General features: G+C 39.8%; 1 protein-coding gene across 5 annotated transcripts in view; it reads left to right on the top strand.

The window, feature by feature from the left end:
- Positions 1–23230, top strand: part of KIAA1549 (KIAA1549 ortholog) — a 152174-nt gene that overhangs the window by 71904 nt on the left and 57040 nt on the right. For all 5 annotated transcript variants that reach the window (XM_069807507.1, XM_069807502.1, XM_069807503.1 and 2 more), the window contains exons 2-7: positions 2168–4903; positions 6396–6484; positions 12302–12479; positions 13994–14121; positions 15534–15717; positions 23051–23110. In XM_069807507.1, coding sequence (XP_069663608.1) covers positions 2168–4903; positions 6396–6484; positions 12302–12479; positions 13994–14121; positions 15534–15717; positions 23051–23110 — 3375 coding nt within the window. The remainder of the gene's footprint in view (positions 1–2167; positions 4904–6395; positions 6485–12301; positions 12480–13993; positions 14122–15533; positions 15718–23050; positions 23111–23230) is intronic.

The raw sequence follows: 23230 nt of genomic DNA on the forward strand, positions 1-23230 counted from the left end.
TGTAAGTCTTGTAAGCCTTGTAAGTCTTTTCCTTTAGTAACTCCCTGCTTACTCAAAATGTCACGAAGAGGGGGGGGAAAAAAAGGCTGGAAGCCTTAGTCAAAGGACGGAGTGAGGCTAGGGAGACTTTCAGTGAGGAGATGATGTTGAACAGCTTTTGGTCAGCAAACAGGGCTGGCTCAGGGTCCGTGTTTCGGTTCCGTGCTTGCTAGAAACTGCCTTGTCTGTTACCCACATTAACCGCTTGTGAAAGCGGTTATTCCACGGTGGCTGCACTGTGCCATGTTCAAACAGCTGACCTCCATGGAGGAAGTCAAGGATGGACTCGTGTATTTGTCTTATGTACTTTTACAAGAGTGTACCTGTTTTCTCTCCCTCTCCTGAGAGCATTGTAAGGCAGTATATTTTATCGTCACACTACAACTAAGCATCATAAAGCTGGCAATGCCTACAGTGAGTTTCAGGAGGAAGAAATGGATTGGGACTACTTGAGAGAATAGTACCTGTTATGCTGCAAAACATTGTGCATGGGATCAGTAAAATAAAGTATATAATCACAGTGTTCATTTGATTAAATGTGATTAGTGGTACAGTGGTATTAGCTCTGTGCATTAATTCTTGCAATTGTTCTTTCCAGATCAGCAGCTTCAAGATTTATCAAGTCAGTATGTCAGTGCTGGAAAAGTTGTGTCAAGGAATTTAGCAAACAGATCAGGGAGAAGGGGATGAGTACAGCAGTTTATCACCTTTGGAAGGTGTCGTTAGACTGACAACAGTCCATAACAGATAGGTGAGCTATTCCTGCAAGATCTACCATGGGTTACTGAGTTCAAGGCGTCCTCTAAAGGGTTACAAATGTAGTTACAGTTGAGCAGTGTACTGTATTGCCATCCAGCACTTTATACTGTGTATGCTCATTTTTATTTTAAACTGGTCCCTGGTGGTTTAACTGGAGGGGATTTTCCCCCCCCCCCAGCCTTTTTAATGTGCATTGTGAGTAGGTTGCAGCAGCACTGCATGGATGATCCCAAATGAAATCAGAATGATCAAGTGGGATAGCTAATTTAAGGACGAAGTCTTTGTGTATGTCCTTGAAAAATATCCTGCAGCAATTTTCTGTGATTCCCTTTAATATTTGGTTCTGAAGGCTATTAATCCAGTCTTGACATTTCAGAAAAGTACTCAAGCAGTAATCAACCTTTTCACGGCAAAACGCATTCATGGTTGGAAAAGTTTATATACAGATCTTCTCTATAACCCAAGAACACTTTTGTGAGAGAGGAGGAATTATAGTCAAGTTATGCAAATGATATTAATGTATGATTTTTTGCAAGTATTTTGTTCAAATATCTGGTGAATTCTTAGCTTTTTCTCCTTTGTGTTTGAACCCAGCTATTACTACTTGAATTCTGCAAACTGGAGCAGTTAAAGTTTTATTGCAGGTGGCCCATAAACAGAGTACTCCTGCAGCGGGTTGTGAATAGAGATGGCGATTGTGTGATGAAGCAATTTGTCACTGACTGCTAAAAGGCCAGAAGTTAAATGAATGGCTGACAATGTAAGCGTAACTACTGGACATGTTACTTAGCAAATTCTTGTAGTTGATATCAGGTCCGCATTTGCCTTACGTAAAGGGAACCCCTCTTCATCTCCCCTAAGTGTCACTCATTTCTGATAGGAGAGAGAGAACCTGGTCCTTGAAACAGAACAGATCTGCTAGCGAGCCTAATATTGAGAAATAATAAAACCAGAGGAAATGAAGTGGTACTAAAGGAAAGCAGAAGACCTAAAGTTATGCAAAATTTTTCCCTGCATTGTTCCTTGTTACCCTCTTTGGTTTGCTTACTTTGTGAGACCGTTAGCTGATATGCGTTGTAGCCTTGCATAGTAAGAGGGAGCCACTTTCTGTCTCGCTGGAGTGCTGCTGTGAGAGAAGCTTGTGTTGTCCTGCTTGTTTCCAGGGAATGGAGGTTCACAGGCAATCTTACTATTTGTGCTGACTTGCTCATGGAGGTTTTTCACGTACCGAGAGGTTTTGCCTTAGCCCTTGAATTCTGGGCAGTTGTTTCCAGAAATACTGTGTCTGAGGTTTGCTTATTGCCATCTTACTACTTGTGGTAATCTGGTGGGTTTCATTTTTTGTTTTTCTCTCTCCCTCTTTATTTAGATGAGAGATCCTTGGAACAGCAAAATTTTTCCTTTTTCTCAATGGACTCAAATGTGCACCAAAGCATATCAGGCAGCAGGACGCAAATGGCCTTAGCAAAAAGTACTTTGGAGTTCCAAGAAAATAATTTCCTTCAAACGGTTTTATCATCAGTTACCACTCCCTTTGATGTGACTTTATTTAACCAAGAAGAAATGGTCAGGATTTCAGAAGGGAAAAGTACGCCATTGGTAGATGTTTCTGTAACAAGCAATGAGGCGTTCTTAAGTGACGATGAATTTATTAGCTCATTTCCAAAGGCACCGTGGACTCCTCCGCTGAAGTCTTTTGCAGTTTTAACCGATCATCATTCAGTTAATACAGTAGAGCCACCAAGAGAAATGTTAGAAACTGTCTTGCTAACACCTTCATTATCTGTCCTTTTTTCACCATATGATATCTCAGAAACAGCACAGCAAAAGACTCCGTTGAGTGCTGTCCCTGAACGCAGTAACACTCTTACAGAATTGAAGCCTTTTGTACCAGATAGTGAAATGCTAACAGCAAGCAGAGACTTGCCGTTGTACCCTCCAAATACAGCTATTTATTTCACTTCCATTCCTTTAGAGGCGGGAGTTGCAGTGCAGGAAAACATAAATGCAAGTTTAACAGCTCTGCCTTTTGGGGCTGCATCAGAAGGGTCGCCTCTTCATCTCAAGCTGCTGGATAAAAATAGCCCTGTGACCCCAGATGCCACAGCACAAAGTGCAGACCCGTATGGTGACATTTACGCTGATGTGAATACCAGGGCAGCAGAAACTCTCAGTCTACGGACCTACCCCAATCCGAGCGTTCCCTGGGCCACCCCGGCTTCAGCCGCCAGTGCTGAGCCTGCTTTGTTTCCTATTAGTCTTCCACCTGCGTCCTTGCTTCACTCAGCTGCCATTTCCACAGACTCTAATACAGTTCTTAATGCCAGCCTGTTTACACATGAATTCTCCAGTATAACACCAAATTTGCCTGCCAGTTCAGAAATACCGAGTCAATCAGAGCTTGTCAGTAAGCTCATGAGTCCAGTGCCTTTCACGAGATCATACAGTTCTTGTCTGTATTGTGACTCAGTTTCACTTCTGCCAGAGGCAGGCTTTTCCCCAGAACATGATGTGGGCTCAGGCGATTACATTGAAACTTTGTCCATCACAGCGTCTGAAGGACAAGGCATAACTCCGTTTGCAACTGTAATTGCTGACGGGTATGAATTAGAGGAGCCTACACCTGAGATTTTTGATACTACTTTTCCATCAAGACCAGTTGTTTCATTTTCTTCAAGATTTGCAGAAATGCCGGATTCAAGCGTGTTTTTATTGAGCACTGCGGACACTGACCTTAATGACAGAAGACCTATAACAATTTCTTCTTACCATCAGCTCCCTGGAGGAACATCACTGAACATCTCTGTTGCCCAGTTTTCTCTCCCTGTTCTGGAAACGGTTTCGTTGACACCAAGCACTCATGTAGAACCTCCTGATGCCACCACCGTTCTGTTTGACTCTACCTTCATCCCGAGTGAGCCGGTAGCATCGTTTGCAGTCAGTCATACAACTTTGCTGGAGTTGCCAGAATTAATGCCATCAGAATCTGTGGTTTTGCTTGACAAGACTTCTACAAGGGAGGAACCGTCTTTAAATAGTTCAGATTTTCCATCCAATCTTTTATCAACACCATTTCTTATTGAACCTAGCTACTTGTCTTTATCATTGGCCATGCTAAATTCTTACTCTGTCATGCAAAGTGATTTATCAGCACTCTTACCTCAGACCTTGTTGACTGGGACATCAGTACTTTCTGAGGATGTTTCCAGCTGGGACTTGGCTACCACTATCAGCTCTACCACTGACGCCGAGGTTTCTCAGTTCCCTCTTGGCCAAGCATCATACTTTTATTCAAATGCATCCTCTGTTCCAGGTGCACACGTTCCTGAAATAACGCTATCATCAGATTTTCCCTCCGAGTCATCTGTGTTTCTGGAAGCACCCTCCGTATCGCCAGCGGGCTCTGAAGTTGTGTTTACCTCAGCTGTTACAGGAGCTACCTCTCAGTTGGAGCCTTCACTCTCCACCTCTCACTCCATGGTTCCTACCCTGGTGCTGCCTGCTTCCAACACCCAGTCTGTTACCAGCAGCATCTTGCTCAGCGAAACAAATCTGATCTCTTCGTTTACTACCTTTCCGGCAACTCCTGTCTTAAATGTATCTTCATCTCTGCTCTCAACCGCTCCGGCTTCTGATGAGGATATTGGTGCTACAGTTAACCCCACGCTGCTTCTAACGTCTCGCAGCGAGGGCAGTGCCCAGACAGCCCTTCCTCCCGCAGACCCCAGCAGCCTGACGTCGCGTGCCGACACCAGCAGCGCGATGCCCTTTCCTACCGCATCTCTCTCTGTGACTATGTCGTTTGCTCCCACGCAGTTTCCTCTGACTTCTGGCCCTCCCACTGGATACGAAGCTCCAGCAGGAAGCAGTGTAACTGCCGGTACTGATGCATCGGCTGCTTCCACCACTGTCCCCGCAACCACTGCCGCCAGTGCCACGGGCAGCCGCAGTGTCACTGCTGCAGGCAGCCTGGGGACGTTCTCCTCTGCCCCTCTGGCGACCACTGCTCCATCTGAACCTGTGGCCGTAACCTCGGCCGTGACCACTACCAGGCAACCCTACGTCTGCGACATCACGGTTCCTGATGCTTACTTAGTCACTGCGGGTAAGATACTCCTAACGTCTTTATTTTGTTTTTCAGAAGCCACTGTAACGTGACCCCCTAGCTAAACTGCTGGTGTCGAATTAGCTAAGTGAACCTTTCAAAGAAATATGGTGTAAATTTAGACAAACGGCTGTAAAAGCATTGATTTATCATTTATTCTTGAAAATAATAGAACTCACTAGAAAAAATCTGTTGTGATAGTGAGTTTCATATATGTTACACTGCACAGAGAATGAAATTGTCTTCTAAAATTGCTGATGCGTATATGCAAGTATGCTGAATTAGAGGCTGCTTTATCATTTCATGGGTTGTAAGTGAATGTTACTGTCATGGTGCTGTTCTGCCAAACTATTAAATGTTCTGACTGAGTAAGTTTCTCCTTTCAGTTGTTGCTGCTGTTTGTAAAAAACCCTGCATGTGAGGTAATGTTGTAATATGAAAGAAGAGAGTTGTTCTAAAAAATGTTTGGGTTTTGTTACCATTTTTATGATTTTACCATACTAGCTTATGTTTATATTTTCCCTCCTCCCATACTTACTTCAGTTGGATTTGGTGTGTTTGTAACCAGAAAAAGTGACATGTTTCAAAATTAATTGTCTCAGCATCTGTATTTGCTTTTTTTGGTGTTTTCCTACCTCCTCCTAGCTTGTTAACAAAACAATACCAGCGAACTAATCCAGGGCAGCTGCAGAAGTGCTGCATGTTCTGTGGTAAGCAACCCATTTTGCCCTTAAGATTTATTTGTAGTATGTAAAGCAGAACAAGCATAATCTCATTCTCCAGATATGAAGGTGAGCTGGCTATGCTGGTGATGAGGAAGATTTTTTTTTTTTAATCTGTAATCTGAGTAGTTTTGTAGGCAAGTTACTGATGGAAAGTAAATGCAGGATGACAGCATGACACTTTTCAGTTGTTTCCTTGACCATAGTCACAGTCTCAGTATGACTGTAACAGACATGACATCCATAGGGATGTAGGGTTTTTAAAGTAGTTTCTTACTCGGTGAATATCCCTTTCAGAAATTAATGACATGTTTGTTTACTTTTTATCTAAGACAAAATAGATACATATTTTCTGCGGCTTTTTTCTGACCTCATTTGCATTCCGTGCGTTGCCTACAAAACTTTAACTGCGTTATGACAGCAGGCTTGTTGTGCACAGGTCAGACTGAATGTGCTATGACTTTCAGATCCAATTTGAATGCCTCAGTGGCTCTTTAGAAGATTCTTTTAGTAGAATGCTAAAGACAATAGATATGGAAAAACAAAACAAGAGAGAGAAAATAAACCTGGTGTCCCTTAAACTGTATGTACAGTCACTTTTTAGGATACAGTCACACCTTTACCTATTTCCTTGTCCATTCTTTTATCCATTTGATGCAGTTGATCTCATTGCCTGCTTTTTCATGCATTGCACAATTGAAAATGCAGCTTTGAACCAAAGCCCAAGAGATGAAGCTAAAATGTATTGACTGACTGACATTAATTTCCAGTGCTGGCCCAAAGAGCTGTTCTACAAAATGTCAGTGAATCCATCAGAGAAGTGCTCAGAGTTCAGTTCAGGCGATCAGTAGAGCTAGAGGTAAGTGTGTACAAGTACTATTTGATCAATATACTGCAATAGTGGTTTTAGTTCACAGGCTAAAACAGTGATTTAAAAACAACCTATGTGGTACTCTCTCAGAGAGGTTTATTCTGCCTTAAATGTTAGTCATGTTTTGTTTGGGTTTTTTTAATGTGAATATGACATCAGCTTTTTTACTTTTAGAATGTCATAGTTTTCTAGGACAACCCTTTCTTGGTTTTGCCAGAGGTGAGCAAGCAATGTCCAGCCTCTACTGCTCACCTCCTTTGGCTGGTGAATTGAAACTGAGCTGAAAAGCTTTTACCTTTCAAAATACCTGTTAAAAAGTTTTGTTTCTTCTGCTAGCTGATTATATACTTAGCACCTTAAAGAAAACAAAACCTTCTGCACAGCCTTGTGCTATTTTGAGTGAGGCCATCAACACTTGCAGGGGAAGTGGTGGACTCCCAAATGCAGGATTTGGCAGATGAAAAAGGCGGGGAGAAAAAATCAGGCATGCAATGGTAAGATGTTATTTTTAAGCCTTCAAATAGGTGTGACTCCTGTTCTTCCCCCACTCACAGGGCTAGGGATTGCTGCTGTCTTGTTTTTTTGAAAGCTTCCTCTGCTTTGATGTTCAAGGAATCATCTTTGAACAATATTTCAGTGCTGTTTCCTAATCTTAAAGTGAGCGTCTGGTTGAGATGAGGTTTAAAGACCCTATGTCCCTCTTCTATCTCAAACCCTCTGTCTGAGAGGAAAAGACTGTAGAGGTAGTTTGGGGGGGTACCTTTGTTGTATAATCAGATACTTCAACACTGGGGACAAAATGAAATGTTTTAATGGAATTACTGGTGTAGGTGCAGGTTCAGCTGCACTTGCAATTTTTTCATGTCTGCATTTATCCAGTTGTGATAGCCCAGCACCACATTATCTTACTTTTTTGAGTCTATGATCTCATTTTCATCACGAAGTTAACTCAAGTAGCAGTTTGAATGTTGAACATAACTTGAGTTTCTCCATGCACTGAATCCCTTGGTGCCTCTAATTTCTGCTTGCCCATCTGTGTGGGGAAACGGTGTTTTGACAGCTCCTTCCATAATCACTGCACTCAATAATTAAACAACTCCTGTCTGATGTTGGAGAATATACCTCTCTACTACTCAGTCAAGATAGGAATGTTACGAGTTTCTGCCAAACTTCAGCCACAGTGAGCTGCCACTATAAATTATGTGTAGTTCAGGTCCTTTAGCAATACCTGCCTATAAGCTTTTTAGTTTTTTTTTGTAAATAAGAGATTTTTCTTCTGATTTGTGAATTATACCTTCAGATTGTGCAAACAGGCACAGTCAAGTAGAAGTCAAAAGTTCATGATAATAGAACTACACTAATTTTCAGTGACCTTATACGCCTCAATAATATGGAAGCACTTACTGCTGTTAGTATTAAGAGGGTAAGACAAAATCTGTTGTTAAATATTTGAAGGTTGACTGGAGCAAACATTTGATATCTTGCTTCTTTGTATTTTTGCCCTTTAAATTCCTTACTTTCATGCCCTCTACTGCCTTGTAAAGCTCTCAATAGGATGTTTTGGCCCTAAGGCTTCTCAGAAGCAACTGTTTTTATAAATAATGCAGTTAGTCTGGCTTCATTCTTTGCAAACTCTTTTTTATTGAAAGGAGAAAACATCTCTGTGGAATCAGTTATGCTTATTTTATGCTAGAATGCTGCTATCGTATGTGTTCTTTTTCGTGCCTTGGGTATGGGTTTTGCACTAAAAATAATCACTAGCAAATGTCTTCACCTCTAATAGCGGAATACTAACAAAACTTATTTTAAAAAAAGAGCTGTCTATAGTATCAGTATGCTGAGTGGTGATGTGATGCAAAATTTTAAACAGAATTTGTCTATATCGCTAAAATTATTCAAACAGACCTGACTTTTGTTAGTTGAGAGTACCCAGGAACCATGAGTACATTTGCAAGTTATGGTAAAGCAGTGCATTTCTCTAAGCTGCTTTTTTACTGTGTCTCCTATTACAGCTCACAGATGTTGTTCCCATGCTGTGATGTAATGCACAGTAAATCAGGAGGCAGTCTTGTTAAATTTAACTTTGTAGTAATGTATGCTTTAAAAATAAAATCCATGGCAACGATGGATATAACTGCTGCTCAGCTTAACACTGAAACGAGGATTAAAACATTTTTTTCCCAACTTTTTCACTTGAAACCTTGGTCTCTGCTTCTTTATTATTTCAAATATTCTGAGTTGCTGAAGTGGAAAAAAAGAGGAGGCAAGCCTTGAATCCTGCCTAATGAAAAAAACTTTTGTCAATGTTTTCCAAGCAAAAGTCCTTACAGCAAAGTGAGAATAACCTAAAATTTTAAAGTTCTTTCCGGTTGGTCTCAATGTATTGCATCTGCAAAAGAATAACACCCTATTGTTTGAATAAGTGTAATTTTTGTCAACTTTCTCTAGTGTAGACCTTATGATACTTGGGTAAGATCTGTTATACAATATTCCCTTGACTTAGCTTTGTTGCACTGGGGTGTGAAATAAAATAGCGTTGGCAGTGACTTGCTGCCAGGACTCATGGTGCCATTAAGTTCATGCCAACAGGAAAAAGCTTTTTGCCAGCCGCCTTTGTGCTTGGAAATTTTATCATGCAGTATAATGTATACCTCAGCCACTTGGTTGCTCTATTTAATAAAGGGTTTGGGGCCTGTCGTTAGTGTATTGGTTTCTATAATCCAAAGTCAGTAAACCTCTGCCTTCAAAGTAAGGAGATAGTTCATTGTCAGGCAGTTAAATACTTCTTTTAAAGATGCCACCTTGTGGACTTTTGCTGGCTTCATCGCTGCTCACTGCTGCTGAAATTCTGGCTGGTACTGTTTAGGTGTGTAAAAATGGTGAGAGAATTGTTGCCTTAGGATCCTAATGTGCGTAGAAGCAGAAGCTTTGTTTCATTTTTAAGACCTGTGAGCTTACTACTGAGATGTGAGCCCATCTTCAGGAAGTTAAACGCTCTCTGCAGGCTCTTTACAGGGTGCTTAATAAGGTGGTGGTGAGGAAATGGGTTGTATATGCTTTCTGCCAGATGTTTACACAGCATAACAGAGTGGAGCGTAGGCAGGGATTAGACTGTAGTGAAGGCACATCTAATCAAATATTTTAGTGGACAATAATCAATAGCAAATGCTTAGGGAACATCATAAGGGACAGAGTAAGCATACAGTGATATTTTCCCCAAATACTCTTCTAGCCTCTAGTAAATCAAGGCTTGAAAACTTTCTGTACTAGAAGTGCGCTCTTTTGCAAGGGTAGCTTTGAATATCTCATTCAGTTCCAGGTTGTGTCCTGGAAACAGCAGAGTTGGATTAACCGTTGCACTTTGGAGAAGGGATAGCTTGACTTGAGGTGGTGTAAGGGTTCTCTGCCCCTACTGAAGGTTTCTGCTTTTGCTGTGGGAATGGCTCCAAAGTGCACATGGAGTCTTGAGTGCTTCTCTGGCTTTCTGGCCCAAAGTGTTAAGAAATTTGTACTTTTTTAATATAAGAAATTTGTGCTTGTTTACTTTAATAGGTGGCATTCTAAAATGTGGTGGTTTAGCTAGCTAATTTGTTAGCATCTGTCCTGGCAGTAGAGGTGAAACCTCCAAGAGAAGGTTGGAAGAACAGTTGGGTTTGTGAACTGTTAGTGCTGTGCCAGGAGGAGTGATTCTCATTCGTGAATCAAGAGTCATGAGCTGTGCTCATCTAGCCTAGACAACTTTGCAAACTTCTCTGTGAATTAACTTGTAGACAGCATCATGCTGGCATGGCTATATTATTTTTGTCATCTGAATCAGGTTGTAGAGAGCTAACTCTAGACAGCCCTGCAATATCTCAAGCAGAAATAGCTATTGTTTTGACCTTTAGTGGTTCTAATCTACGTACTTCAAAATTACACTTAAAAGTTGTGGGTTTTTAAAATTTCCATTCTTCTGGAGTTGCCATTGCTTGCTGTGAAGCAGAAAAAGGAAACAGTATTAGCTGTTAAGATGAAAAAGTTGATGCAAAATTCCAGTGAGGTGTTCAGGGGAGGCTGCTTTCATTGCATCTATGGGGCACTGCAACAGGTCAGAGATGGAGACAGCTGAGTTAGTTACCAGAGGCTTGCTTTCTTGTCTGAAACGCCTAACTCCAGTGCAGAAGTGTATGATGGCTACGCTAGGCCTCTCTTCCTCAGCATGTATTGCTTTAGAAATCACCAGCAAATTGTCACTGAGATTTGTAATTCTAATTCCTCTTTTTCTTGCCTTTTAAGTAGTCTCCTTTGCAAGTAACGGGCAACTTTCTTTTGGCATGTCTTACCCATTATAACTGCTGTTTCCATTTGACAAACTGAAGCTGCAGAGATCGTTCCGTCCTGAGATAAAAGGATAAAATTTCAGATAAGAGGAGCTGAAAAGAGGTGTGCATATTATTCATATCAAACAAATTTGAGTTGTATGGGTCTAAATCCATTTAAAATAAAAACTGCATGTCGCATATATTTGTGGACTAAGAAGGAAGAAAGGAATAATGAGCAGCATAGATTTTTTTTTTTTTTTTTATTTCTTCTGCTACTGAGGTGGTTTCTTCTGCCATAGATGATCTCTTTGAAATGCATTGTTTTTTAGAGGATAGGAAAGAGCTGCTTGCTGTCTCATCTAAACAGCAATTGCCATCACTTTACACTGTTGCAGAAATACCAGTGTGGAACGTGTGGCTCACCATTTAAATAGCACTGTGCTTTTCTATAAGACTGATCCTGAAGTTGAGGATATCTAACATACCTCTTCACCAGCACAAAGCCTGCAAGGTGCTAGCATCTCTTAATCTGAGAGGTGCACATTTATCAGAGCCTTTGGGTCTCTGGTTTAGATTATTTATTTATTTGTGATGCCATCATGTTGGATATCTCAAAATATTTTAGTGTGACTGCCTTAGGCAAATAAAACAAACTGGGGAGTAAACCAAAGAGACAAAAACCAATGTTGGGGAAACAGGTGTCCTTGATATTGAGACAGTTTCTCTGAAGAACAGAAGACATGGCAATATGTTTAAGTAACTAAAAGCCTTCAGTTTGTTTTTGCTTAGGTGACAGAGAAATGGTGGATAATAGTGTCTGCATGGAGACATTCACCTAGGTTTATATTTAACTTACAATCTCATTTCTTTTACACAATGACTAAGGCTCCTCAGGGTTTTTAAGAAGACTCAAAGTCAGGAGATGAATTGGGAGAGGAAAATTGTAATTGTGGTAACTGGTCTGAAATAAGCAGATAGAAGTGTTCTCTGGAAGAAAGCGTTCTTCAGGGTGAAAATTATGTCCATAAAACACAGGTTATGTGTATTTTGCTTCTTGACTATCACATGTGAATGGTATAGGATGTATTCGCTATGCAGTATATGACTGAAATGCAGAAGCCATGCAAGCAGTTCAATAAATCCGCAGCAATTTTGTATGGGTACTCTTATGTACTCCAGGGGAATGCAGGCGAGGGGGAGTGCTACTATGCTGGGATGTGATAAATCAAGAAGTGTTGAGTTTGGTGTGTTGTACTGAAGGGATTCTAGTAGGTGTGCCTAGCATGGGGGAGTTGCCTCTCTGATGCACTGGAGCAGAGGCTGCAAGGCGCAGCACTGGCAGAGTGTTTGTGCTTCTGCTCCCTCTTTGAAAAATAAAGATTGTATTTTTCTACCGCTTGATGATGTGGCTTTGAAATGTGTGAGACTATGTAGGTCTAAAGTGTTGCCAAATTTCACATTGAAGATTATTTTTTTTAAATTTCTTTTTTTTCTTTTTTTGTAGGTTTATAAAATTTCCCCTAAATTTGCTTTCTTGGTGACATCAGGTCCTTTCGTTTACACAGCAGTAGCTGTCATAAATGTGCTTGTGAACAGCAGCCTTCTTCGTGGTGAGGCTCCCATGATCCTCTCACTTCATCCTTCTTTCACTGTGCCAGATAACAGATTCCAGGTTCAGACAGGTGAGTTCTTCCTGACACAAAGAGGAGGAGATGTAGCTTTGTATTGATTCACACTTCTTCACTTGTGATCAAGTATGCAAGGTCAAGTCAAAACCCTGTGTTCTGTTGCTGTGAATCTTAATTCTTGGTCGTTAGTGAAATACTTGCCAGATCCATGGTTGAGAGATGATAAATTGTAAACAGTTAACCCCATAATTTCATGATTTTTTCAAGAAAATTTTTTTGGCATGTTGCAAAATACGTGTGCTCTTTCTTGCTTCAAAAGGTGAGAAAAGAAAAAAAATTGTGAAACATTTACTTATAAAATCACAGTGCAGCTACTTTATAATGCTCGAGTCAAGTTTCAAATTATGTTTACATTAAATGCTACTTTTTAGAATTGTTATAATGTAGGAGAATTGGTGAACAGGAGGATTGATTGCTCATGTATAATGTCACTGGGAGGATTGCTCATGTAGTATTCAGCTTTCCATGGCTGCTATATGGCAGCAGTTTATGTGAAGTCTATGACTACTAGTAATCTAAAGTAAAATATTACCCATGTAATAGATTTTGAGAGTCAGTGGTATCATTTAAAATCTTCTTCAGGCACTGTTTGCATAACAAAACCACCTGCCTGGTTGTTTGCCTGTGTAATGAGGTAGTGACAAGGATTGAGTATATAGGCAGTGAATGTCAAACATGGTGCTTTTGTTCAGGTATGTTTCATGTGTTGTTTCTGCTCTATTAATAACTGTATGGTAAGACGTCACTTCTTTAGTTGTACTGGTGTGCTGTCTTTTTCCAATGCTTAACATGGTTATATAGGCATACAACAGACATATTTTCTGTTCGTGAACCTTGTATAACATTGCTATTAGGGTCTGTAACCTAATCATAGCATTTCTTTGGGCAAGACTATATCAGGAAATCCGCAGATGTGCATGTAGTTAAGGTCTGTGTGCTCACATTGCTCTACGCTCACTCTCCTGTGCTCTCTCTTTCTCTCCTGTGAAAGACTTTAAGGTATATGTATCTAGATTTGAAAGATTGCTTGCTAATTAAGTGTTTTGAAAGTGTTAGACTGATACTTAATGGACCCAATATGTGGTCTTTTAGACAAGCTAACTACTATATTTCAGGCTACAAGAAAAAAGAGATCTGTTGCTTTTTTCCTTAAGATTTTCATTGATCTCTTGGGTACTAAGGATTTCAGTGTGGCTGATTTAGTGTTCAAGTTGTGTAAAATTGGCCACATATATGTAGTGAAGGTCTTTCAGTATGCAAGAGGAACCAGTGGGTATTCTGTCCCTAATATCTTTTGGTAATCTAATTACTGCTGCAGCAGATATTAATGAGTAGCGAATTTACTGCACCAACACAAAATGTATTTCTACTGTATTTTTACTCAGTGTTTCACTGAATGTGTCCTGAATTCCATGAGAAAGTGATAGCCCTGTGGATCCTCTTGCTCGTTTTGTTCTCTCTTGTGGAAGTACTTGTCTGTAGCAATAACGTGTACTCTTTGCCTTCAGTCCTTCAGTTTGTGCCTCGGAACGTGGATGTTGGGTTCTGCAACTTTAGCCGGCGCATTGAGAAAGGGCTGACAATGGCATTCATGGAGGTGAGCAAACACCAGGAGTTCTACAACTTCACTGTGCAGGTAAGAAGATTAGTATATTTTATGTCTGTCCCTTTTTCTCCTCACCTTTGGTTGTCCTGTGTTTCATACAGCCTGTAAAATGAGTTAGGTGTTCACTGGCTACCACTTGCCGTCTAGATCATGTAGAACTATGAGGCCTTGTCATGAAGTCAGTTCCCCCCCCCTACAAAATAATATGGCATTACATATCCCTCTGGTTTCAGGCTTTTTGAAAAAATGATCCAAGATGATGATTTATATCCAAAAGCATATTGATTATAATAGTGTTGATAGTTTTTCATGTAAAGGCTGCCCCAACCCATATCAAAGTCATTCCCATCAGATTTTACTATTACAGAGTAAGGTGTGTTTAGAATGTTTCTGTTGTAAAACAACTTCAGGTCTCATTGCCACTCAGGGGATTCTGGTATAGAGAATATAGGAGTTATATGCACACTGCCATTATGTGAGCAAACAGGCTAGTTGCTCCTGAGGTCTAGAAATACTTACAGCACTATATGATGTCCGTGGCAGCTGCTACTGGAACTTCACATATGAAATGTATTGCGTATGTGCTGGGTACTGAATCACACAGCAGAGCTTAAAACTCCCTGGAAAGTCAGTAATTCAACTTAATGAGACCAACTGTTCTTCTGTCTGAATTCTTAAATTTAATCTAGCTTTATTGTAACACCAAAATTAGTAAAAACTTTATCGTGTTTTTTAACTGGCACCATAAATGCCCATCTGTGGTACCCTAAAATAAAATCGTAGCAGGAAAAATGGCATAAACTTTATAGTACCTAAAGTACTATATAGTACAGTTCTGAGCACTGTCCTGTATGTACAACTGAATGACACAATGTCACTAGATAGACTGAAGACAGAACACACAAAACTATTTCTTAGACTACCAGCTCAGTGAACTTTTAAATACTTCCTTACAGTCTGGAAGAGGTTTGTCTACATGAACACAGTTGCTGTGTACATTGGTGCCACAATAAGTCTTCTAACCAGTGCTAGGGTCTGAGTGTGCAGAAGGTTTTGACAAAGAGAACATCCATTTTCAGAACGTTTCTTTATCATGGTCACTTCCTGTCTGTTCCACACAGTTTGGTATTCATCTAAGATTCCTTTATTGGAAGATTTATTTTGCTGTCTATCTAGGTGGGGTTTTTTCATGATTTTCTGGACTGTAGCTTTCAGATCATACTGAATTATTATTGACCTTAAAGGATAACTCTTAGAAAAGGAATTCCCATGTAACTTTGCCTTTTCTGAGACTCAGCAGGCTGAATCAGTCTGGAATAGAAGTTCCTCTGTTTTTATGTGAATTCCCACCCTTCATTTTAGGAAAAAAAATTGTGTCAAGGAAGGAATGGAAATGCCAATGATTTGATTTTGCTGACTCTTCTTCAATTTTGTCTTTTCAGATACTGAATATAACTCTGAGTAGGCCTGGGGTAGCATTTCGACAAGGCCCCGTGAGCATTGTTTTTGCCATCCGAGATAGATATGGTTTTCTAAATGGGTCTGAAGTCAGTGAGCAGCTAAGAAACTTGTCTGTGGTGGAATTCAGCTTCTATCTGGGCTTTCCTGTGCAGCAAATTGCTGAACGTGAGTACTTGCTGTTTGCCAAGACCGCAAAACACTTTTTTTAGTATTTTTTCTTCTCTACAATTTTAAGGTAATTTTGTGCATAAGTGGTAATGCAGCTTCAAGTACCTAATTTGTATCATGAATTCTGCAGAGCAAATCCATGCCCCTCTCTGCTCACATACTGCATATCAGTGTTACAGCAACTTGTTGCTTTTGTCATCATCCTTTCCTTTTGTGCTGGGCCAGTTGTGTTTAACCTGGCTTTGCTAGTCCATGTGTCTTAGTCCAGATTAAAAAAAAAAAAAAAAAAAAAGTCACTTCGGTCAATATTGCGCTGAAGTGCCATCCAGGGTTTGTCTCTGTGGTCATGCTACAGGGGCCTTTGCTGCTTCTCAGCAGAGTTTACTACCTTGGGCTTTGCATCACACTTAACTGTGGCTCTGGCTTCTAGAAAGCCTGGGACACGGGCAACATAAGCTTGTATTTGCCCATATAGTCTGTCTGGGTTATCTGTTAGTCAGCAGCAGTGCATTTTTGAGTAGTCTATTATCTTTTAAGTATATCTCTCACTTCTTATGTACAACTTGCATTGCAAGTTATTCCAGTCCATGGCCATCCTAAACTTAGATTGATGGGAACTGCCTGCATAGCAGAGTTTGCTTGACACTCAGCCGCGACAACTTATGTTTGGTTAGATTTTTCAGATGACCTCAGTCTCATAAATAAGCCAAGTTTCTAAACTCAACACTTATCCTTGTACACTAATGGATTGTTCATGACAGAAGTGACTCATGAACATAAGCAAGATGATGAGAGAACAGTATTTGCCTTTCCCCCCTGGTGGGTGTTACTGTTAACTCAGTCCATTAATTCCTCATTTCTCCTATCTCAGATTTTTAGTTTTCAGACTTATTTTTGTGAGCTATATAGGTGCATAACATCTGACACAGTGATTCTTGCTATATAGTTAAATGTCTAGTGCAAAATCAAGCCTAATCGTAGCTGCTGTTCATTATGCAGCTGTGTAGTAGTATGCCAATAAAGATACTGTAAAGAGAGTGATTTTCAACAGAAGTTGTTCTCTGTAGCGCCTTTAAATGTATGTAAGATGATTGCACAGGATACTTTCCCAGTGACTAGAGGTAGTTTAAACGTACTAATTTTCTGAAACTTTTTGTTTTCATTTTTCAGCATTTTTGAACCCTCTGCTCCCATAATAAATTTTAAAAAAGTACGAGGTTGCTGACTCATTTCCTTTAAACATTTCTGCTCTCATTCAGTCTCACATAGACTGTACCTGTGCGATGGTAGCTGTATTTAATTGAGCCAGGACCAAAAGCCTTGAGAATCCCTGTCCATGGGTGACTGGCATTTCTTTTGTTCCTTGTGAGGCCATAGAACTTCTCAGGTTGTGGGCTGTGGTCTTTATCTCTCACTGAATTCAAATTAAATGTTGCTCTTGCCTTGATTGCTTGAAAGATGTTTCTCTTTACTCTGTCATCTCTCATGTACCTTTGCCCTAGAGTTTATTTAATTTTTAGTCTCTTGGGTAATATTTTTTGGTGTTGTGGGGCTTTTTTTTTCCTGTAATGTATGCACATCTGGTCCTACATTTTTTTTAGTTTTGTCCACATATTCTGGAGTGATATTTGTAGTGAATTTGCACATTGCCCCTTGCTGAGAATCCATGTTCTGGATTGTGTGATGGAGCTACAGTGCAATTAAATGGTAACAGAATTTCTAGCAAAGCCCCTGCATCCTGAAAGACAGGCTGGTCATGGGGGAAAAACATTCCTATTAAACATGCACGTACACTGTTCTCCTTATGTTCCTTTCCTGATGGTACTTAGGAAATTTGAAGGTAATTTCTTTAGTGCTTATAGCAGGAGCTCTGCCTGTGTTACCTGCATGCTTATAGTGCCTGACCAGTGGGGCTGATTCCTGGCTGATGCCAGTGGAGCTCTGGTAGCTCACATGTTAATGAGAAAGACGTGCAAAGGAGAATGAGTGAAGAGGTCAGGCAGTGTCTTTTTGGAAAACAGTTCTGTCCCCTTCAGATTACTCCTCCTTTCCTTACTACTCTGAGGATTTGCAATGAAGTGATGTAGATGTTGGCTGTTGTGGCTTGGCACATTTGGCCTCTGTTAGTACAGCGGCATGCCTGAGCCAGTGGGTGAGTTAGTTCTGTAACTTTGTTTCTGAAGCTTTAGGAATTGTTTGTTTATTCCTGCTGGCGATTTTTAACAAGTATGCTAACAGCGTGGTAATTTCATTCCTGCAAATTCAGCACAGGCCTCCAGACTTCAAACACAAAATTATTCTTCCTCCCCTCAAATCCACCAAATCTTCCAAACAATACCAAACCTCAAATCCTCAGGCAGACCCTTAGTGTAGGAAGGCAGTTACTCATCAGTGGTGACTAAGTCCATCATGATACATCATGATACACACTCTATTCCCAGGTTCTCCTACTTGGAGCTCTTGAAAAATGCTGTTTCTTTGGTGTACATCCCCAGTAGTGGAGATGATGACAGCTGAGCAAGCTATGTATACACCCTTGCTGTCAAAGACCCCACCTAACTGCTGCCATAGTTTATTGAATGAATGTTGGCAACAGAGCATTGCATTTGCCTCAGATTTTAGCCAGAGCTTCTTGTTGTTGGTGTCTCTTGGTTTGTTTGATAGAGAAATTTTGAAGATGACCTTCAAATTTGTCTAGACTGAATTTTCAAAACATTTAATGTTGTATTAAAATAAATAAAATAAAATACATGTAGTAAATCAAATGAAAAGAAATATATTAAATTTCAATTTAGTAATTAAGAATTTTTGGGAACAGTGAGATCTTCCCAAAGTTTGTAGTGTAGAAAACACGAAGATTTGGTGGATATGATGCCCTAAATTAAGGAGCATCTTGTCAGCATTTGACTTGCTTGTTGCTAGAGGAACTCAAATTTACTATAGATTGAGCCCACTGCAGGACAGCTCATTTTGATTTGAACTTGTCTAGTTTGGTCTCAATTGCACTTTGGTGGTTTTGTAGCCACTGTTGGAGTACCAGACATGATGCCAGTTGCTAAGTCAGCAAAGTGGGAACACAGTTTCTCAGCTTGTTGGAGCTATGGGTCCGCCAGTCAGCAAGCACAATAATGAATGTAGTTCATACGCTTCTATAAGTGAGGCACCCACACTCAGTTCTTTTTTTAGCTGTTTCTACAGGTTTTTTGCACTGTTCCTGTGACCGTATTTTGAGCCAAAGGATTTTAGATCTTCAGTGTTCAGAGCCAGAAATCATGTCCAGAGGCTCAGCAGCATTGGGAGATCCTTCTTGAGACATCTTACTCAGCAGTCTGTTGAGGACGACCAACAGCCACATCCTCAAAATTACTTTGGCAGGAAGATGCCTAAACTTTTTTTGTTTTCTAGGCCCTGAACTCTCTGCATTCATGTTCTCCCTTGGTCTACAGAGCAGTTGTAGCAGGGAAGGTGTTGTGAAGATCTTTCTTAGATAGGTAGCTGCTTTGCTCTGTGCAAATTAATATGCAACCCTCTGCTTTTCAGTGTGAATTTTTGGGGGAATTTTGGATATTTACATACTGACATATATATAATTCATGTATGTTATTGTTTATATGTAAATATGAAATGTTCCATGCCGTACTGTTCTATGCCATTTGTGCCTTAGATATCAGGCATACTAACAGTTAATACTCTTGGTGGTGACTTTTTCTTTTTCCCCTTGAGGGCTCTCTATATAATTTTGTAAGTTTTATAGTCTGCATCTGAAGAAAAAGAAATGATTTGTAGGTGAGCTGAGCTGTCAGGGGGTTGAAGTTGATTCATACTAAGGAAAAGCTATTTGTGTAGTATCACTGTATCTCAATACTGTTAAGTGAAGTGAGACCTTGCCGTCGATATCCCAAATATAAGCCTTGTTTGAAGGAATGTATTTGCTCCCTGCCACTTGTTCACTTCACATTGCCTTTCACACACAGTCCTTTTACTGTTTTGTATGGGTTTTTTTTTTTTTCACATAACTAATATGTACTATTTGTACTTTTAACTGCAGTACATCATTAATAACAGGAGTTTTTTGTCAGCCTTTTTCCACTCATTTAAGCGTCAGGGTCAGTAGTGAAAGTTGTTAATTTGACAGAATGGACTGTTCTGTGCAGGAACAGGGACGTTGGAGTGGCCAAGCTTGGAAACTTCCAGACTTTTTTCTTTCCCCCCCAGACTTCTAGGTGACTTCAGCAACATGCTTATATTCAGATGCTCAGTTTATACCTTCCTGCATGTTTATTTTGCATTGTCCATCTTACATCTCGCATTTTAGATTGTAAACTGGTTAGATGGTCATGAACTACATGTCAGCAGAAAGAAAACCAACTCTAGTCATGTTTTTTGGGTGGTAGTTCATTAAACACAATAAGAATGAATATATTTGGTATCTCTTTATGACTGGAAGATTTCTCTGAGGACAGGCAAAGGCTAGCTGTGGACTACATGAGGAATATTGGCCTTCATGAACTTACCCCCTGAATAAATCTTTGTTTTTATTATTACTTTACATAGAAAGAGTTGTCTTGGGACTTGCTATTTTTTCAGTGCCAAAAGTAGCACTTTGATGGGTGGCATCTATTTTAGATATCTTGGAGATGTTGCAAGGCCAATAGGATAATATAAAATTGTACAATACAGTCCAAAGTCTGCAGAAATACTTGGCAGGTTTTTTTTCTGGGTGGATTTTGGATCAGACTTTTAACAGATACAGTATGTTACTATTGCCCACACCCCAATATTTGCATGGAATCTTATCTTTCAGTTGATGCCTTCTCATTCCAAATAGTGCATTCTGCCCATGCTTTCTATTACTCGTTCCTCCATTTATCAGAAATAAGAACAATCAATAAGGTACTGGTTCTATCCTGCATGGTTCCACATATCTCTGTATGAGAGGGTCAGAGAGATCCTTGTTGGAGCATCTGGCTAAGGCCACGTTGTCCGAGTGGTGTGCTCCAGACTGCTGTCAAGAGGTTTCTGGGTGACTAGGTGACCCTTTGCCTTTTCAGTCAACATTGAATGAATGCTGTTACGTGATATGTTTCTTCAGGGCTGCATGTTAGAATCTTCTAATGATGCTAGCGTCTACTTCATTAATGCATCTAGTCATTAGCAGACCAGCTGCAATCTAACTAATAATTGCATTTTGTCTATCCAGCTTCCCCCTTAGAATAACAATCAGTCTGTGCTGCTTTTAATCGTTAGTTCCAGGGGGCATTAGGAATCTTGCAAATATGATCTTGCTGCAATGCTGAGACTCCAACTGAGCTCAGGATCTGGCCACTGGTGAGACACTTGAGTGACCTGTGGAACAAGAGTTGGAGCCTGGACTTTGACTTCTGAGCATGATCTCAGTTGCAGAAACATCCATCATTTCATGAATTCTTCGTCAGAACCTAACCTTAGTTGCCAATGATAACGGCACATCTTCCTTTTCAATTTCAAGATTTTCTGCTCAAGTTGTTTTATTTTTAAATTTCATTAATTCCGTGAAAAGTTTAAGTGAATAGTCATCCAGCAATTTGCATGAATTAAATCATTTTCAAGTGCTGATTAGAAAAGTGTGAAGAGCACTTTAAGTATTGAGGCAAAACACGATTTTGGTTTAAAAGAAGAAAAAACTCCCAACTGCTAGCAGTTCAAAGCTTTATGGTCATTGGAAGGTTTTTGATTTTCTTATCTTGCTCTTTCCATGCTTTGGAGAAACAACAGATGCAGTTTAGTTTATGCTTTTTTGTTCAGGTTGTATTTCTAAATTGAAGCAAACAACTGCTTGACCAGAGTAAATAGAACTCCAATCTAAAAGCTACAATCAGAAGAATTGTGCAGCAGGATGCTAAAAATAAATGTGTTTGTTTAAATGGACTGTGAGGTGTTTCTTGTGTGTCCGAGAGTTTGGGAAATTTGATGCATCCTGGTCAGTGTACAAAGGGCCGATGTTTCCTGTTCAGAATAAAGGACCATATTCTGATACTCTTCTGAATAGTAGATCACAAAGTACCTCCCCGGTGGTTCTTTTTGAAGCTAGTGATGCTATTATTGAAATAAAGGTGGAATAACCAAATTTTCATTTTCCATAGGACTATTTATAAATCTATGAAAATAAAAGGTACAATGTAACTAGTGTTTCTTTTGCTCTTGCCTTAACAAAAAAATCGTAGTTTTTTAAAGGGCAAAAGAATCAGTTTTTAGGTACACTGACAGAGGTCAGCTACTCTACAAATTATTGCATAATTAAATTACAAAAATAGTAACTTTCTGTTTCTCTGAAACATACAATACTGGCAAACTATGCTACAACTGAAGACATCTTTACTCTAAATTGATCTAGCGTGGCCCAGGTCATTTAATTGTCATGTGCCACATTCTTTCTATCCATGAAATGGTTTAAAAATTAACCTTTGTATAATGCTTAGCAAACTGCATCTGGATTAAATATTTTGAGAAAGTTAAGACCATTCCTTTTACTTATTGCCACAGTGAAGCTTAAGACTTCCCTTGAGGAAACTGTTGGCCCAGCCCCCATCTTCACTTGTCTCCCAACATGTCTTTACTGCTCTCCAGTGGAAACCTTGGGAAAAATCTTATCCCTACTGAAGTCAGTAGAAATAGACTTTATTTACTTCACTGGGGCAAAGATTTCACTCTGGAGCAGAGCTTTTCTGGAAAAATTGAGAAATTAAGAAAGCTTGGAGCCACCAAGCCAAACATAAAAGCCATGAGATTTGTCTACAGCAATGTTTCTACATACATTTATTTGTGATTTTTGTAAAAAAATAAATTATCAAGACGGTGTTTTTTAAATCCTACCCCCTGCACAAGTCTGGAACACAAATCAGGTATATTTAGTTTTCTGCTCTACATTTAGTGTTTCCATGTAGTTTCTGCCTCAGAGAAGGTCTTATTTTCATTCTGAGACACTCATGGGTTGCCTCATTGCCCTTTGAGCAGAAGTGTGATCCTGCAGCTAGCTCAGTAAGAGCCACAATTCAGACAGTGAGCTTTTAAATTTCTAGAAGCAATGACCTTGGTACAGCAGCTTGAAATCTTCCAGGTAATAAATCTCACTGCTTCAGTTAGCTTCTTTTTGTTCAGAGATAAACTGGGGAGTGTATGTTCGGAGCACTTTCCTTACCGTTGTGTCTGCATAGCCTCAGGAGTAGTAATACATCTGTGTAAATAAAATGTTTACTGACAGTATAAATTATGAAGTGGCTTCTTTTTTTATGTATGTTGTTGAGAATACTGTTCTTATGGATGTTTTTCCTCCATTCTGTTTTTCCCTCAGCCTTTCATTATCCTAAGCTTAATGTGTCTCAGTTGATGAAATCTTCCTGGGTGAGAACAGGTATGTACAGTCTCTGTGAGTAAGAGTGCAATTATTTTTTTAGAAGGATAACTAGCCTACATAAATATCGGTAGCTTAGGGGTGCTGCATTTTTATGAGGTAATAACGTGCCTTGAGCTG

The sequence above is a fragment of the Haliaeetus albicilla genome, chromosome 19 (genome assembly GCF_947461875.1).
Source record: "Haliaeetus albicilla chromosome 19, bHalAlb1.1, whole genome shotgun sequence".
Lineage (NCBI taxonomy): Eukaryota > Metazoa > Chordata > Aves > Accipitriformes > Accipitridae > Haliaeetus > Haliaeetus albicilla.